At 42.7% G+C, this 16,811-nt stretch overlaps 1 protein-coding gene across 1 annotated transcript in view; it reads left to right on the top strand.

Annotated features, from left to right (window-relative positions):
* The first annotated feature begins 642 nt into the window (after nucleotides 1–642).
* The window catches only part of kcng4a (potassium voltage-gated channel, subfamily G, member 4a), a 30,625-nt gene continuing 14,456 nt past the window's right edge, over nucleotides 643–16,811 (top strand). The window contains exons 1-3 of the mRNA XM_033634499.2: nucleotides 643–1,161; nucleotides 3,792–4,565; nucleotides 4,695–5,336. Coding sequence (XP_033490390.1) covers nucleotides 4,458–4,565; nucleotides 4,695–5,336 — 750 coding nt within the window. The 5' untranslated portion in view covers nucleotides 643–1,161; nucleotides 3,792–4,457. The remainder of the gene's footprint in view (nucleotides 1,162–3,791; nucleotides 4,566–4,694; nucleotides 5,337–16,811) is intronic.

Raw genomic sequence — 16,811 nt, 5'->3', positions numbered from 1 at the left:
AAGCCAAGTCAGTAGCCTATAAAAACACTATACACTAACACTAAAAAACATATAATAAATTACATCTATAAAAACACCATTAAATTAAATGAATCATTTCTTATTTTCTTTGGTATTTTTGTCATATACATGATACAAAGATGACTGCTGGGTAATATATATGTTGATGCTGCCCAATGTAAAGTCTCTATGTGATCATGTGACTAGATGATAGGGTATATGGGAACCAGTTTGGACACAAAATCTGGCACCAGGGCCCGTCATGACGACCTTACGCCACTGCCATCATCCATTCTTACAAAATATAATTCTATTTTTGATCTTAGATTTATTCAGTGCCTATAGTGAAAAGGACATTATTCTGTATCATTCAGACAGCATATTGAACAAATGTGTTTTCCTGCAGACTGCTTAAACTATACCACCTCATTAAATGATCTAGGATTAGTGATGTCTTTCTTTTTTCTTTGCACTGATGTCGCCGTAAATTATGACAGCGCTGTGATGTCTGACTCAAACTGTAACATTTTGACTCTGAGTTAGTCCTTCCCAGCAGAGTCAGACTCAACCTTTAATGAAGGTAACCGCGCCCCCTGTTGCGCGCAAAGGAGCAGAGGCTGCTAAAACCACGGTTGAGAGCATCTCCCTGATGTCCTTGAATTTCATCTTATCTTAAAGGGAAGAGTGAATCACTTAGAGCCACACTCCCCCTACAGCTCTACTAAAATGTTATCTTTGTCTAACTGGGAGCTCACGTGCCTGTGGTCATTATTGCGCCTGTCGTCACCTTTACGCAAAGTTGAACTTGGGTAGCCGGAGTCTCCTCTGTTGCGCACCACGGCTCCTCCTCCCCTCCTCCACCTTCTCCTCCTCCCCCTCCTGCAGCACCGCTAACCGAGCTGTAACGGGACACTTTCAGCGCACCAAACCTTTACCCGCTTCCCTCTCTGGTATATATGTTCAGACTCTCTGCGCGCCTTTCACCGGCTAGGATGAAGCGGACGCCGGCGAATTACTCCTGTCATTTCAACATGTGGCGGTTGGGAACGATCGTTGACACCCTGATTTGGTGTTGAATGATAGGTGGGACTGCAAGGCGGCGAAGGGATTTCACACCGAGCTGATTTTGGCTATCTGGAGATGAGTGCGGGGCTCAGGATGGTAAGCTGCACTTCATAAGTTATACTGATGCCTGCGAGGGGCTGTGTTTGCAGCTGGATATTTGTCTGAAGTTGTAATGCTGTCACAATACTTCAGATGAGGAATGCTGGTGTCTTTTCATCCCATCAACACTGCAAAATACAGTAAGACAAATACTCACGCATAGTGTATTTATTGTATTAACTGTTTACCAAAATACTTTCATAAAATTGTTACCATTTTAAAATTATTGTAATATAAAAAAAGGGGGGTAACATTGCCCTTTAAACAGCATTTGACTTTGACGTTGGGCCGTTACATTATTTGTTTGTCTCTCTGTACGAAATCATCAAACATGATTTGGTAATGAGAATCTAATTAATCGTCCAGTTAAACCAACCTTAATTAAAGGTTTAAGCTTGATAAGGGCGCGTAATAGTTATAGTACCTAGTGTGTGTGTGTGTGTGTGTGTGTGTCTGTGTGTGTGTGTGTGTGTGTGTGTGTGCGCGCAATTGCGAGTTGGTGCGAGAGAAAGAGATGTCCAATTGAAGCAACCCAATCCATATGAGACGCTGGTCCCTCCACCAGCTCCTGGCAAATGCAGTCACTGTTGATTTGCCCATGAATGTGATAAAAGCTCTCTGACAGAATGCTGAATACAGTATCACCGACCATCATACAAAAAACAGCCAGTACAAACAAAAATAAACTGAGTAATTGATTTGATTGTCTAAATTTTCATAGCACTTTCAAAGTTTGATTTAGTGTAAAAGTACTTTGTAAACATTTACAGTAAAAAAAAAAAAAATCAACCCCTAACATGTGATTAAACTCCAAATAAAAAGGAAAACCACTTCACTTTCCCCTTCCTCTGATGCCCCTCCTCTACTGTCCGTTATTTGTTTCCAGCTGAGAACCGGAGGAGGCGAGGCTGATAACACCAGTGTGCTGCTAAAAAAAACACCTCCTTCAATTAACTTTCCACCAAGAAAAACTGGCCACATCTACGGGGAAATAGAAATCGATTAATAAATAGTTTATCATGCTCTCCTCCCCCCTGTGAGGTGAAAATTAAACAGCAGTGTAGTGACAGAAGTGATTTATTGGTTCCTCCGATACAGGAGCGTATCCTCCTGGATCTGAATTAGTGACGCATGTTGGTGTGGCCCAATGCTTCAAGCTGTCCAGCGCTGTCAAGTCACAACTTCAATAAGCATGTGGATACTGTAGAGAAACACTGGGCAGAATAGTCTCAGCACAGATAATAATAATCTTATTCTGTATGGACTGTAGGGAGCATAATATGAAGCTGTACTGTACTTCTGACAAACCCACAAGCCTGTGAGACTGAATTTGTCTTACAGGACACCGCACTGTGCTTACCATCAGAGTCAGGACTAGTCACAGTGACAGATGAGTGTTGTATGTGTGTATGTTGTGCCTATATGTGTGGTTAGAAATGGGTACAAAAGTCTGAAATTGCCCTTATAGATTCTGGCTTATCTAAATTTCAGTAGCATGTGCAGAAACTCTATCATAGCTTTATATTCACAACAACAGCCGGCAGGAGGAAAGTGCAGGGCAGCCACCCAATGCAATTCAGCTCTATTGTTAGTAGCTGGATACAAGAAGCAACGGAACAATGAGGATAACTCCAGCTGTTTCAGCCTGGCCCCTATTCTTTCATCATTTGCCACCATAGCACTCAATACTTAAATCACCCACTGCCTTTACAGAGTGGCTTTTATTTGGAAAGGTTGCGGAGCTGGTTGAATGTACTCCTATATGCCACTCGTAAAATGTGTAAAATCTATAAATAAAGACACCTTCAAAATTTAGAATAATGCAATTATTATTAAGACATACATGTAAACGCCTGTCATAGGCGCAAATGCACATGTGTAACTGACTGTATTAACGATTGCTGATTGGAGTGCAGCCTGTGCTTTGCCTGCTATGACCACCAAAAAAGTCAAAATGTCACCTGTGACAAAAGGTTTCAGCTTTATTTCATGCATTTAATAAAGCAACTCCACAGTAAGACAAATAAATAGATGAACTGTGAGTTAGTCGTGGTGAATAAAATGACAAATAACGTGATAATAGGACCCAGTTTGAATTTAAGTACAAATATTTAATGCTGTGATACACAGCGGACCATTCTGGGCAACTGTAACACCTAGATGTGCCATTAAGTTTCAGGGTGATTGTATTGCCAAGAAAAACATTTTGGACCCTGTGTTTCAGTGTTTGCTGCTAGGATTGCTGCCCATCTACAACAGCCAATAATTCACTCTGAGTGTGAATAATACCACAGACCTGAATGTTCTTTTCTACTTATTCCTTCAATTTTCTAACACCCTTAATAAGTAAACCAGCCAAGCCGTCCTTATTGGATGGTGATGTGAGTGTAAATTCCTTTGCTATCTGGTCAAGTGCTGCTCCGACCACACAGACTGCCCATTTATAGCACACACTGAGGGGAAGTGAAAGAGGAGGGTGGAGCTTACAGTACTGCAGTCCCATTGAGAAGTGCTGCCTCTGTCTCTTCCATCTTTTCTAATCTTTGCCCATATTTTCTCTATATTGTAACACCCCCCTAATCTCAGTCCATCCTAGCTCCATTCTGACATTTCTCTTTCTCTCTCAGTGCCTGCATGATGCCACCCCGTCTCTAGGCCCTCCCTAATCCTGCTGTGACGACACTGATGATCCCCCTCCAGTCCCAGGACACCTCAGTGCTACACATTTGGCTCCTTGACTCATCCGGCTCATCCTCTGCAGCTATCAGCCACTGATCAGTCCGAACTCACTCTCTCTATTGGGGATTTCCTTTTCCAGACTCTTGTTTCAGACCAGGATTATCAACGGATCTGATGCTGAATCCTGATACGCCATCTGAGTTTGTTGTGGGTATGTGACGGAAATGTCAAAAGTCATCCACAGTCAAATGTGACAAGAGCTTTTCGGACACTCCTCATTCCTCTCCTTAATGGGTTTTTTCTTTGTTGGTTGGAAGCCAAAGCCATAGCACGACTGCTGCTGGGAAATAACTCCTTGTTATGAGGGGTTCTGAGGCCAAAAAGACTGAAAGCTACAGCTGTTTTTATGCTCAGTTTGTCTGCTGTACACCTGGGCTGTGGCAGGAAAGCTTTTCCCATGTGTGAGTTTTAATGTAAGGTTTTAGAGGCTGTGATACAGGAAGGACTGCTGTGTCCTGAGGCCGAAAAGTTTGGCACAATCTGTAGAGTTTTTCTATTTTCGTTGCCTGGTCTAAGCTGCCCAGTCCGGAGCAGCGTGCTTTCCAGATGCTACCATGCCCATCATCAGCAACGCGAACCATGACTTCAGCAATCTGTCCGTCAGCGATGACAGCAGTCTCGACCGCATCTTCACGGAGATCCCTGAGACTGAGACCATCAAGGTATGATTAGAAGATAGTGATAAAGAATTACATCAAATAAGTGCTCAAGTTGTAAACAAGTTATTGTACACACACATATTTCAGATGCAGCTGTTGATGCATTGAAGCTTTCTATTGTTCACTCTCCAGGGTGTGTACTACAAGAGGGCTCAGTTCATCCGTCGTCCAGAGGACCTGGTGTCCGTCGACCATGCCATGTTGGCGGTGATCAACGTCGGGGGAAACCGCTACACCTTCCCCTGGAGCACCCTGGAGCAGTTCCCTCTCACACGACTTGGCCGCCTCTGTGGCTGCCGATCACTTGAGGACATCGCCAGCGTCTGCGACGACTATGATGAAGCCCGCAAGGAGTTCTTCTTCGACCGCTCGCCATCGGCCTTTAGGGTCATTCTCAACTTCCTGGCAGCGGGGAAGCTGCGTCTGCTGCGGGAGATGTGCGTCCTCTCCCTGCACGATGAGCTGACCTACTGGGGTGTGGAGATGGCGTACATGGAGCGCTGCTGTAAGAGGAAGATGTACACACGTGTTGAGGAGGTGCACGAGCTGGAGCGGCGCGAGGAGGAACGCAGGCAGAGAAATGCAATGCAGCGTGTGCCAGTGGAGGAGACAAGGTACCGGAAGGTGATGAACTGGCTGAGAGATATGGTGGAGAATCCACAGTCTGGCTTACCGGGGAAGATCTTTGCCTGCCTGTCGGTGATCATGGTTGCAGTGACTGTCATCAGCTTGTGTATCAGCACCATGCCAGACCTCAGAGAGGAAGAGGACAGGGTGAGTGAACCAGGGCTTGCATGTTGTAAATGTACCTGAACTAAATTTAAATGATATTAATTAATCAATTTTAACAAAGTGTCTTAAAAAAGCAGCCATAAATTAAAATATTCTAGTAAGATGCCTACAGAGTCTGTCAGTGAGATCTATCGTGAGTGGTGTAAGTGATCACAGCTGTCTCTTCTCACAGTTGTCCCTGTTCAGGTAACAGAGCTGCTCATAACTTAACGTGACAAACTGGATGCTCATTATCTCCAACACTAACTTTGTTTCCTGGAAACTAGCATTGAGTGAGAACCTTGTGTGCCTAAAGTATGTCAGTGTTTATGAGTGAAAAAAACAAATGTGTGAGTCTTGTTTTATTCACTTCAGATTCAGGCAGACATTGTGATGCTGCAAAAAGTCAAGCTTCAAAGTTTTCATATATAAATTATCCCTGTCGTCACACCCTCTTAAATATCTCTGTGGGGTGCTGCTATGTGTGTGTGTGTTGTCATGCATGTCCTGTGTCTGCCCATAGCAGCGTGATATAATGAAGCCAGAGCTGCTCACCGAGGCCTGTCCAGTATCTGTCAGTAAACAATGAGGAATAATCAAATGAGCTTACTGTATCTCACACAAAAGACACTCGCACGCACACAATGTGCGCATCAGTACACTTCACAGTCGCACAAATTTGCACACATAAAAACACGCATACATGCACTGGCAGTCACGTGCCTACACACGCATACACACAGTCACATGCACATACAGTAGTAATGAACTGTAACGGATACGGCTCTCCCTGAATTTTGCACACATTTACTCTTGAGTGTTCTGTTTCCTTCCAATTAAAATGTTGCTGCAGCACATCTACTGTTCATTCATGTTCGGGTTTCCAATTACGTACACTTTTCACCTGCAGGCAAAAATTTAACCATTCTTCCTATTTTCAGCATCCTTTCCCTTTCTTATGTTAATCTCTGCATCAGGAAAAGGTTGCACATCTTTTCCTAAGGTGCCCATAAATAAGAAATAGTGCAATACATGTATAGGCATCCTATGTGTGTGCAGAGACTTTGTTGTTCAACAGTTGTTGAGAAGTCATCAACAGCAGTGCCCCTGTATTGATTTTGATATGAGCAGCCGAAGGCAGCCAAAAGATCAAGTGCAGGAGGGTGTGATACTGGAGAATTTAGGAAGGCGGAGGAGAGCGCCGGTTGCAGAATGCTTGATGAGTTGAGAAGGCTCCCTGCCAGGAGGAGCCCGATAGTCGGTGACAGTCATAGGAACACAGATGGACACGATTGGACAGAGTCCCTGGGTCTGATTCACTGAGTGCTGTAAACCTGCATGACTGGGTGGTGTCTTTGATATGGACATTTTACAGCATATGATAGGACTAATCTGTAAGAATTAGCCTATACCAGAAAAAGCACAGTGGGGTCAGGTGCTGGAGATTTATTTTCTGTACACTGACAGCAGTAACAAGGTTCAAAACAAAAGAATCAGATATACAGCAGGGTGCGGAAAGCAAGGAGATATGCAGGCAGCTCAAGCAGAGATGCAATACAAGCGTTGCTGAATGCAAAGAGATTGTATTTTCTGATGTATGATATCAGAATCACATCTGAGATGTTGACAGGAAACTGGGCTTTCCTGCTAGTAAATCTCTCAGGTAAACACAGTAGCAGTGACGGAGCTGTCCTCAGGGGCCAGTACACTCCCGAGGGGCCAGCTAACTTCCCTAAACTCCTCACACACACAGCCTTAACACACATACACACAGATACTTGCCATTGTCATACTAGATTGATTCTCCCTGACAAGAGTATTTCAGTAAAAGCAGTTTTGTAAAACTTTATGCATGTTTTTTTATGGTTGTGACTGACATTACCATGCCTTGTTAGGACATTGCGGGTTGTAAGGACATCTCAGTTGTGTGCTAGTGTGTGTGTGTGTGTGTGTGTGTGTGTGTGTGTGTTTGTTTGCATGGGTATGTCTGACATCCCTCTGCCTTGTGAGGACCTTGTGAGTTATAAGGACATCTTAGTTGTGTACAACTTATCCTGAATCAGCACCCAGGGACATTTTGACCAATTCTCAAGGGCTGAGTCCAAGACCAGGACAATTCTGGGTCCAACAAGGCACAAGACTGAGAGAAGTGCAAGACTACAAAAAGTGGTTTTGAGACTAAACCCAAGGACAACAACCTTAGGTTTGTGTGTTTGTATGGTTGTGTCTGACATCTGCATACCTTGTGAGGACACTGTGGGTTGTACGGATATCTTAGTTGTGTGCAGGGCTGTGGTCAAGACCAACTTAACTGAGTCCAAGTCAATTCCAAGACCAACTCCAAAGGCAGTGAAGACCAAGTCAAGACCGAGTCAAGAGCAAATCAAGACCTGTACAAGACCATAATAGGCAACATCTTATCGATACTCCTTATCGCTTCAGTTCTTCATCAATACTCTTATCAGTTTTCATTTGCTTTTTGAAAAATATATTATTTTAAAAAATCTGAACAGGATTAGAATTCATTTATATTTAAAATAAACTAAATGTTGTTTCCAGAGCAGCAGCAGAAATGTTTACAGCAGCAAAGTCACTCTATAAACTCAGTAATACTGGAAATAAATCTAAAATGTCAATAAAATAAATCATATTCCTGACATCACAATACTGAGTGAAGTTCAGACAGACAGAGACAGGGATTACAGAGATATCAGTCAGAATCAGTCATTCATCCTGTCCTCTCTCCTCCTCCCTCTGCTGATTCACTGCCCGCAGGTACGGCTGGCAGAGGGGAGGAGGGGCTAGTTTGTCTCAGCCAGCAGCTAAATCTACAAGAAAAATTTTAAGTTGCTAACCTAGCTTAAAAGCTAGACAACAGACACGGCTTGGCCCATTGCTGCAACACATCTGTAACAATTAGCTATTAGCCCAGCTAGCGTTCTGTGCTTGTGTGAAACAGAGTGTGGATTGATGACAGACTGCAGACAGAGGCAACTGAACTCTTTTTATGCATGTTTACATGTTACAGTAACAACAAGTAAGAGGAACTCCTCTTCTCTGCTCCCCCAACACAGAGAGCATAGAAAATGCTGCAGTGTCATTGTAACACAAGTACAACTGATCTTAAATCAGTAGCCAGGAACAACTTGACTAGTTTTCAGTAGCAGACCCCGAGACCAAGATAATTCCGAGTTCAACAGGGCACAAGACCAAGACAAGTGCAAGACTCCAGAAAGGTGGTCTTGAGACCAGACCCAAGTACTACAGCCCCGAGTGTGTGTGTGTGTGTGTGTGTGTGTTTGTATGTGTCACTGTGTTTGTGTTGTTGTGTCAAATGACGGCATGCTTTGTGAGGACATCGCGGGTTGTAAGGGCATTTTAGGTAATATCTGGAAAAAGGATGGCAGCCCCCTCCAAAAGTACACAAATCCATCTGCCGCTTTCATGTTTTTCTCTCTGCATGTTCCTGATATTCAAACTATTTTCGTGTGTTTGGCTACTGAACTCCATCCGCACTATCCGGCTAGTCTGCCCTGGCAGGAGCAGCAGGACTCCTGTCATCTTTAATTCACATGGCCCTGCTGTCTGTCTCTGTCTCTGGTCTGCTTTGTGCTGCAGAGAGCCAAAATTCCCTCGTCCACTCATCATTCATTCTGCTCCTCTGCCTGCCTCGGTTTGGGTTAGGAGTGTGAAAGGAGAGATAGAATAAGTGGATGACGGAGGAAGAGAACAAATACAGGATATGTCTGAGAGAGGGAAAGAAGGAATATACTTTAAAGAGAAATTTAAAAAGGGAGAATGGATTCTAGTGAATAAAAAACAAATGATAAACAGTGCTTCATTTTCCCCTCTCCTCCTGCTCCCCTATGCAATGTGTTCCTGCCTGTCCTCAGGTGATCCCCTCTATCAAACAGTATATCACTGTGAACTAAATGCTTTGGGAGGGGCCTTTATCTTACAGCTCAGTTTCAAGCCCCCTGATAATAAGCACTCTGTCATTTCTCCATCCCCTGCTGTGGGTGTGTATCTCTCTGCTGCATAAGTGCTCTACTCTTTATGTAAAAACTCTCCATATAACTCCGCAGCCACTATTATTCCATCCGGCTGTGTACAGCTGAAACATTTTGATGGGAAGCACAACCTCCCCTGAGATGTTTCATGCATCGAGCATGAAATATTCATATAAAAGTAGGGAGTCAAAAGTTGACTTAGTTGATAGAAAGGTTAACCTGCCTGAGGAGCTTTAAGGACTGCAGTCCAGGAGTAGCAGCATTTGAATGTCTGGATGGTTGTAACCAAAACTAAAATGTCCAAGGTCATTAAGTGAGTATCACATTTTTCCATCATAGATGTTGGAATGTGCCAACAACATGATTTGGACATTTTGTTTTCACTATTTGTCAGGTAAAATGTTGGCTAAGTTTACATAAGTAAAAGATTTTTTCACTTTCTTCACTGAATCAAACAGATCTGATGTCACTGATATCTGTTTTTCCTCAATGACGAGAATGGGGACATCATCATCCTGCACAGCTAGTTAGCTATCTGGTGATAACCTCTGTAACCTTTGATCAAACTCTCTCCTTTGACCAACATATCAAACACATCACCAAAACAGCCCTCCTCCATCTCAGAAACATCGCCCGCCTCTATCCATCACTCTCCTTTTCAGCTGCAGAGACTCTCATTCATGCATTCATGACTACTGCAACAGTCTCCTCTAGGGTTTGTCATCCAAAACACTCAAGAGACAACAGTATATCCAGAACTCAGCTGCTCGTCTTCTCACACACTCCTGCAAGCGTGACCACATTACCGCCGTCCTTCATAACCTCCACTGGCTCCCCATCCCCCATCGTATCCACTTCGAACTCCTCATCATCACTTACAAAGCTCTTCACAACCTGGCTCCCCCCTACCTGTCTGAGCTCCTCCACCAGCACACTCCCTTCCGTACCCTTAGGTCTGCTGATGCAAAAACCAGCTCAGTGGCTTAGTGGCTTAGTGGTAGAGTGTCCGCCCTGAGACTGGGAGGTCGTAGGTTCGATCCCCGGCCGGGTCATACCAAAGACTATAAAAATGGGACCTATTGCCTCCATGCTTGGCACTCAGCATCAGGGTTGGAACTGGGGGGTTAGGTCACCACATGATTCCCAAGTGCAGCACCGCTGCTGCTCACCGCTCCCTCAGGGGATGGGTCAAATGCAGAGAACAAATTTCACACACTCAGGTGTGTGACAATCAGTGGAACTTTACCTTTTACTTTACCTTTACCTAAACCTTCTGTCCCCCCTCCCCCTCACTCTCCACCTTCAAGAAAACCCTCAAAACACACCTTTTCAAAATGGTCTACAACCTCTAAATCAGTGTTGTTGTTTTTTTGTTTTTGATTGCTGTTGTTGCTCTGTGTAAAGCATCTTTGAGTATCCTGAAAAGGGCTACATAAATCCAGTGTATTATTATTAAATGAGGGCTGTCTGCCCTGAGCAGCAGCAAGAAAAATCCCCAGATGGAGTCAAAATATTGGTTTTGGTGGCTGGTGACTCTGCTGAGTCTGATGAGGTTGATGAAGCTGACGAATCTGCGAAGACTAGGCAGTGACAGGGAGGTGGATGGTGCCCACAACTGCAGCATGAACGTACTCAAGGCAGAAAGAGAATCCTATTTAAAAAATACAGCAGCAAGATGATAGGTTAAAAATGAAGGTGTGTAGCTTTGCTATTGGCTAAGTGTGGTCAGCCCCAGACAGCAAGAAATTATGAATGAGCTTGCGTGCGAGGAGTGAATAACAGATGCTATTTCTGACTGAGCTTTTAGTAGAGCTTCATAACAACTTTTAAAACAACATATTTGATTAGTGTGGTAAAAAAAATGTAACTGCTCAGCAATCACTACCTCCATGTTGACAGAAAATAATATCTGCAAAATGGTGTGGTCATTCAGTGCTATTAGTTAGGACAAAACAAAATGACCCCCAGTTCTAGTAAGGAATCATATAACATGAATACAATGAGAGGCTTAATCTATTAACTGAAATAAAATGGCAATTCAGTCTGATTATCAGGCTATAAAGTTGTGCAAAATACGACCTTGATTTCACTATTTCAATGTCAGCTTCGACTAAACTATTCCCTTTCTATTCATGGCCCTTTGATTTAATCTTTCTGCAGTCGCTGCATGTTTTTTCGACTTTTTCCATCAACATCACACATTACAGTGAGCATATTGAGTAGTTCCTGAGATACATTTGCACTGTGACTGCCGTCCTGACCCAGCGCTGACCCCTGTAATCTCTGGCAGGATAGCAACAGTGTTTATATTGGAAAGACCAGGGTGCATGCAGTTTTTAAATCTCTCTAGAAAGCAGCAGCTCTCAGCGCGAATTGATAACCTGCTCGAGTTTACATCTCGCTGCTGTTTAAATGTCAAACATCCACCAAAGACACTGACTTCCTTTGCACATATTTCTGAATAAAACTTTTCAGGAAAGCAGCAACTTTCTCTGCATTCAGTTTTACGCATTTACCACACATACTTAAAAGTGTTTTGCTCTCAGTGAGTGTCACTCCCATTTATGCCTTTAATATTCTCGCCAGATGATGGAGTATTTTCAGACAGCCTCATCAGATTTGCTCTCCTTTTCCTAATTCAGTCATATGCTGGCCTGGGGAGTAATTGAAGTGGCCGCTTTATGTCCTTAATGCCATAAATTGGAATGGGATTTGCTGTTCAATAATTACCTCCCAGGGCATCAATCACAAGTATCTGAAGAGAGAAGGAAAGAGAGACAGTTGAGTAGCAGACTGCATGACTTAAGCTTCTGACTGTGGGTTTTGACACGTTTTCTGATTGACTTTTTCCCTTGTTCTCAAGCAGAGACTTGTCAATAATCTTATTGAACCATCGAACCTGTCTGGGCAAGTGATTGCAGAGAGGGCAGACTGGTGTGTGATTTTTTTATTCTATTGAGAAACAACAGAGAAAGAGAGACAGAGTGAGACGGAGATAATGTGTCTTGTGACGTCTAAAGTGAAGATAAGGTAATTCTTTATGTATTAAAGTGGAGGGAGGAAACAGAAGCCTTGGTCAGGGAGAGGGAGTGGGAGATAACAAGAGAACAGAGTAAGAGGGGAGGATGTAAACACTAAACCATCCGTGAAGCCTCCTTTCTCTCCTTCCTCTCCCTCATCTTTCCTCCCAGAGGAGCTGTCCTAAGTTTAAAGACTGTCTGAGACATGGCAGTATCACCTGGGCACAAAAGGAAAAGAGGACGCACATAAGCTGAGCACACATTCTCCCAGGACATGCACATATGGCCATGGCTTACTGTACATTGTACGATTTGTTATCTTTTATGAGTGCAATCAATACGTGTAATAATTTCTGAATAATAATAGTGGACTTAATATGCATTTAAAATGGTAATTTCAGCACATAGTATTTTACAGACTCTTAAGTTTGGGCGTATGAAAAACAGATTATCATTTGCGGTCTGTTGTGAAGAACAGAACTGAAAAAAAAAGAGCTGTCACAGAAAATAAAGCTGGGTTACATAAGGCCAGAGAGATCAGAGGTAAAGATGTTGTATGATGTTGATGATTACTGATGTGAGGAAATGAATACATGCTCAGCAAAGGTTCTCTCTTCATCGCGAGGACAAAAGTTCAATTCTCTGATCCTGACAAGCTGCAAAAAACGCAAAAACAACCTCTGTTGTGGTCACAAAATGAGCTTTTTATAATCGCTGATAAACAAGGTTTGTTATGTTGGAATCAAACAAAGTGGCTGTGTGTACTGCATGAACATCAGTAAAGTTAAAAGTGATTATTGACAGCGACAGTTTGTCTGCTGCAGAGACGTATTTTCAGAGATAAATCACCAATTAAATAGCATACACCCCATTTTACATTACAATGCTAATGTCATTAAGATAAAGTCAGTTTGTGTAATAGTGTGTAATCACACCGAGTCTGTTAAACGACGTTCCATTCTCGTCATGTCCAACAGAGCTGTGGTGATGGAATATCAACGTTACAGCCGGAAATAATAACCCGGAACCAGTCACTGTCGGGAATCCTTTCCCGAGCGTAATTTATACACATGAGCTTCCTTTAAGAACGGGGGTTTGACTGGTAAGAGGATCATTAATATCTCATAGCCTGAACTTCACCCGTGCAGCATAGTGCCATGGAGATCTATCCTTGTTAGGCCCCATATAAGGGGTACTTAGAGTACATACTCATCCTTTTTTGAGACAGGCTGTAAGGCTCTTTAAAGCCATTTCTCACCAGTGTGATGTGAAGATATTGTGAAGAAAAATCCACATGCAAATTTTCTGCATGCCAACTATGCACACAGGGTCCAGTGCAAATTATCCATGTTGTCATCTTCCATTTTTTTGTTTCGTGTTCCTATCCACCCAGAGAATATAAGGGGATAACGTAACTACACAACAGGACTAATTGGATTCCAAATTTTATGCTAACACTAACTGTTGTGGCTAGTCCCATTTCAAGACCAATGTATAACATCAGCAAGCTGCTCAGCAATCTCAAATCATATTGTGTGCTGAGAAGAATTATTAGATGTTTCCCTATTTTGGCAGCAAGCTAGCTATAACCTGGAGGTATGACATCAGTTGCAACAAAGGATTTCCGTGGTGAAACATATATTTCCACAATCCACTAAAGTCAAGGTCCTGTGTGTGTTTGTTTTAACCCGCACAAATGTTATGCAGGCATTTGCAAGCTTCATAAGAACCTGGAAAATCAGCATTTATACATTTTCCTGCAAATTGTTGGTGATCAAAATCAGTGCTTGGGGTGAAATGGCTTTTAATGAAGAGAGTAGCCTTGGGTTACCATGGAGTTTTCCAATTTGCAGTACAGGGTTTGTACAGCATACAGCAGTGTTGCAGTACTCAAGATCAGTCTTGGTCTTGAGACCAGTCTCAAGACCACTTTTTGAAGGTCTCAGTCTCATCTCAGACTTGATCACATTTTAAGCGGGTCGTATCTCGGTCTCAGAGGAAGACCACAACTGTGGGTGTGTCACAAAATTGCTTGCAAAAAAGGAGTGCTGAATAAAGTTGATTTCATTTTCTTCTGACAAGAATTCTGCAGTGCCTTCTGAATACTTCATAAAGACATTTCTCATGGTGCACTTTTATATACACACATAGTATGTCTGCAAAATGATGCATGAAGAGGAATTTGGACTTGTTTTCTGGGGGTGTTTTTATGTGAATATGGATCTTTCAGATCAATCCAAGGAGTGCCTGTGGTTTGCATGTCCAACATTTTATCCTAAGTGGGTCATGTCTCACACTGGTCTGGTCTTGTCTTGGTTTCAACCCCTCAAAGTCTCGTCTCGTCTCGATACCCTCTGGTCTTGGTCATGACTTGGTTTCAGTTTAGGTGGTCTTAACTACAACATTGGCATACAGAACTCTGGTTGAGCACAACACAATTGAAAAAGAAAGAAAATTGAATGACCGGGAGGGACTTTATCTTTTGCCACGATAGCTCTGCTTGTCATATCTTCAACAGCCAGAGTTTGTTCTCTTATCTGTCATTTTGCATTGTCCGGCTCCATTGAGAATCATTTTGAAAAGATCAAAGTGTTGGCTGTGATAAAATCTCAGAAGAATTGCTGCTTATTCGTGTTCGCCTCCTGCTTCTCAACTGTGCAGAATTGCGTTATGCAAGTCAACAAAGCCAGTTTCCAAATTTATTGTCTCTGAGGGGGAGTTGTGATTCGGTATCCAGCATTTTTGACTGTCTGGACTTGAAAGCATGAATGAATTTTCCCGACAGCTCCGAGCAACACAGCCAACAGTCTAACAAAAAAATCTAACAATGCAACTGTAGGTCTTCCCAGCATATAATTTTATTTAAGGTAATTCAATTCCACACCTGAGATGTGAAACACATACTGTACTGTAACAGGAGATACAATGAACTAACAGTAAGGCTTTAAATGACTCAGTGCCCATGTGTGTGTGTGTGTACTCTGTTTGTCTTTTCGATACACAGAGTCAGCTTGCTACACTTGCTGAGCTGAGAAGACAAAGCACCATCATCAATCTTGAGCCTCGTTTGAATGTTTAACAACAGCGGCACGAAATTAAGAATGTATTCTTCATGTGCCACAATTTTTATCTTCCCCTCTTCATAATTTCAACCTCCATTAAAGGAACATGAAGGGAGCATAAATAGGTGTCCAAGTCTGTAAACTCTGTTGGCGCAGCAAGGCAGGACCGTGGCTGGCAGTCAGTCAGAGTGACTGTAAGTCAACAAGAGTAAATAAGACTGTAGGCATGCCAGTAGCTGGAGAGAGAGTAAAAGGGAGAGGAAAGAGAAGAAAATGAAGCAGATGTAGAAAAGAAGAGAAGGGTGATGAACCCATTGGATGCCACTGGGGTGTTCTTAATGTCACACGCACATACAGATGGAGCTGAACATACAGTAGCTGCAGATGACCTTATCATCAGAGCTGAGATATGGTGAAAGAGACGATTCAAGGTGATAAAGTCAATAAAAAAAAAGCAGTGTCCCACAACTTTTAAATTCTGCTTAGGTTTCCACTGTATAGCAGAAATACCTCAACTCTTAATCCTAAACATCCTCAAACCCCAAGATAATCTTATATGATTGAACTATATGCTAATTACCACATTAGCACATGTGTAAATGCACATGCACTATTAATTAGCACGCACATGCATTTCCTATGTTTATGTCTGCAGGCCGTTTGACCGTATCAGTGCGGAGCAGATTCCGTGCCTATTGCGGCCTATCTGGTTATGAGCTGTATTCCCTCTGTCTGATGTGTTGCACGGCTGCCAAGTGGGATTATGGGATAGAACAGCAAAGTATGAGGTGTTTATCCTGTCCGTGCCAGGATGGGATTGAACAGCACAGCACAGCATAGAGGAGTACAGCACAATGGAGTAGAGCCTCTTAGATCTGAATGTTTTGTGCGGCAGATTGTTGAGAGATCGTCGTATTCAGTTAATGTTACGGCGAAAAAGTGATTTCACAGTTTACAGTTTGCTATTTTTTGCGCTTGATGAATTAAAGCTCAGACTTTTTAAACAGAATGGACTCATGGAGATATACACGATTTGTCCTTTTTTAAAGCTTCTTTGTGCTTTTTTCTGATGATCTTAACCTTTTAATAATCTTTAAAAGAAGGACAGAAATATATTTATCAAGGACACAAAATGCTGCAAATGTCAGGCACCATTCACAGCCGTGCAATACTGCCAAAAGAATAGTAAGATGTTCACTGGCAATAAATGTTTCCTTCTAAGGACTGAAGGCCAGCGGGCTGAATGTGTGCCTCACCAGACCAAGACTACAATAATGGTGCGTTCATCAACAAGTCAGAAATTTTGATACCTATGGGAAACTTAGGAAACTTTGATAACACGAATGACAAAGTCAATAACTATTAGGGCTGCACCCTGAAAGTCGA

Source organism: Epinephelus lanceolatus, chromosome 5 (genome assembly GCF_041903045.1).
Source record: "Epinephelus lanceolatus isolate andai-2023 chromosome 5, ASM4190304v1, whole genome shotgun sequence".
Taxonomy (NCBI): Eukaryota; Metazoa; Chordata; class Actinopteri; order Perciformes; family Serranidae; genus Epinephelus; species Epinephelus lanceolatus.
Note: the sequence above shows the minus strand (reverse complement) of the source record. Positions and strands in the feature narration are given on the sequence as shown.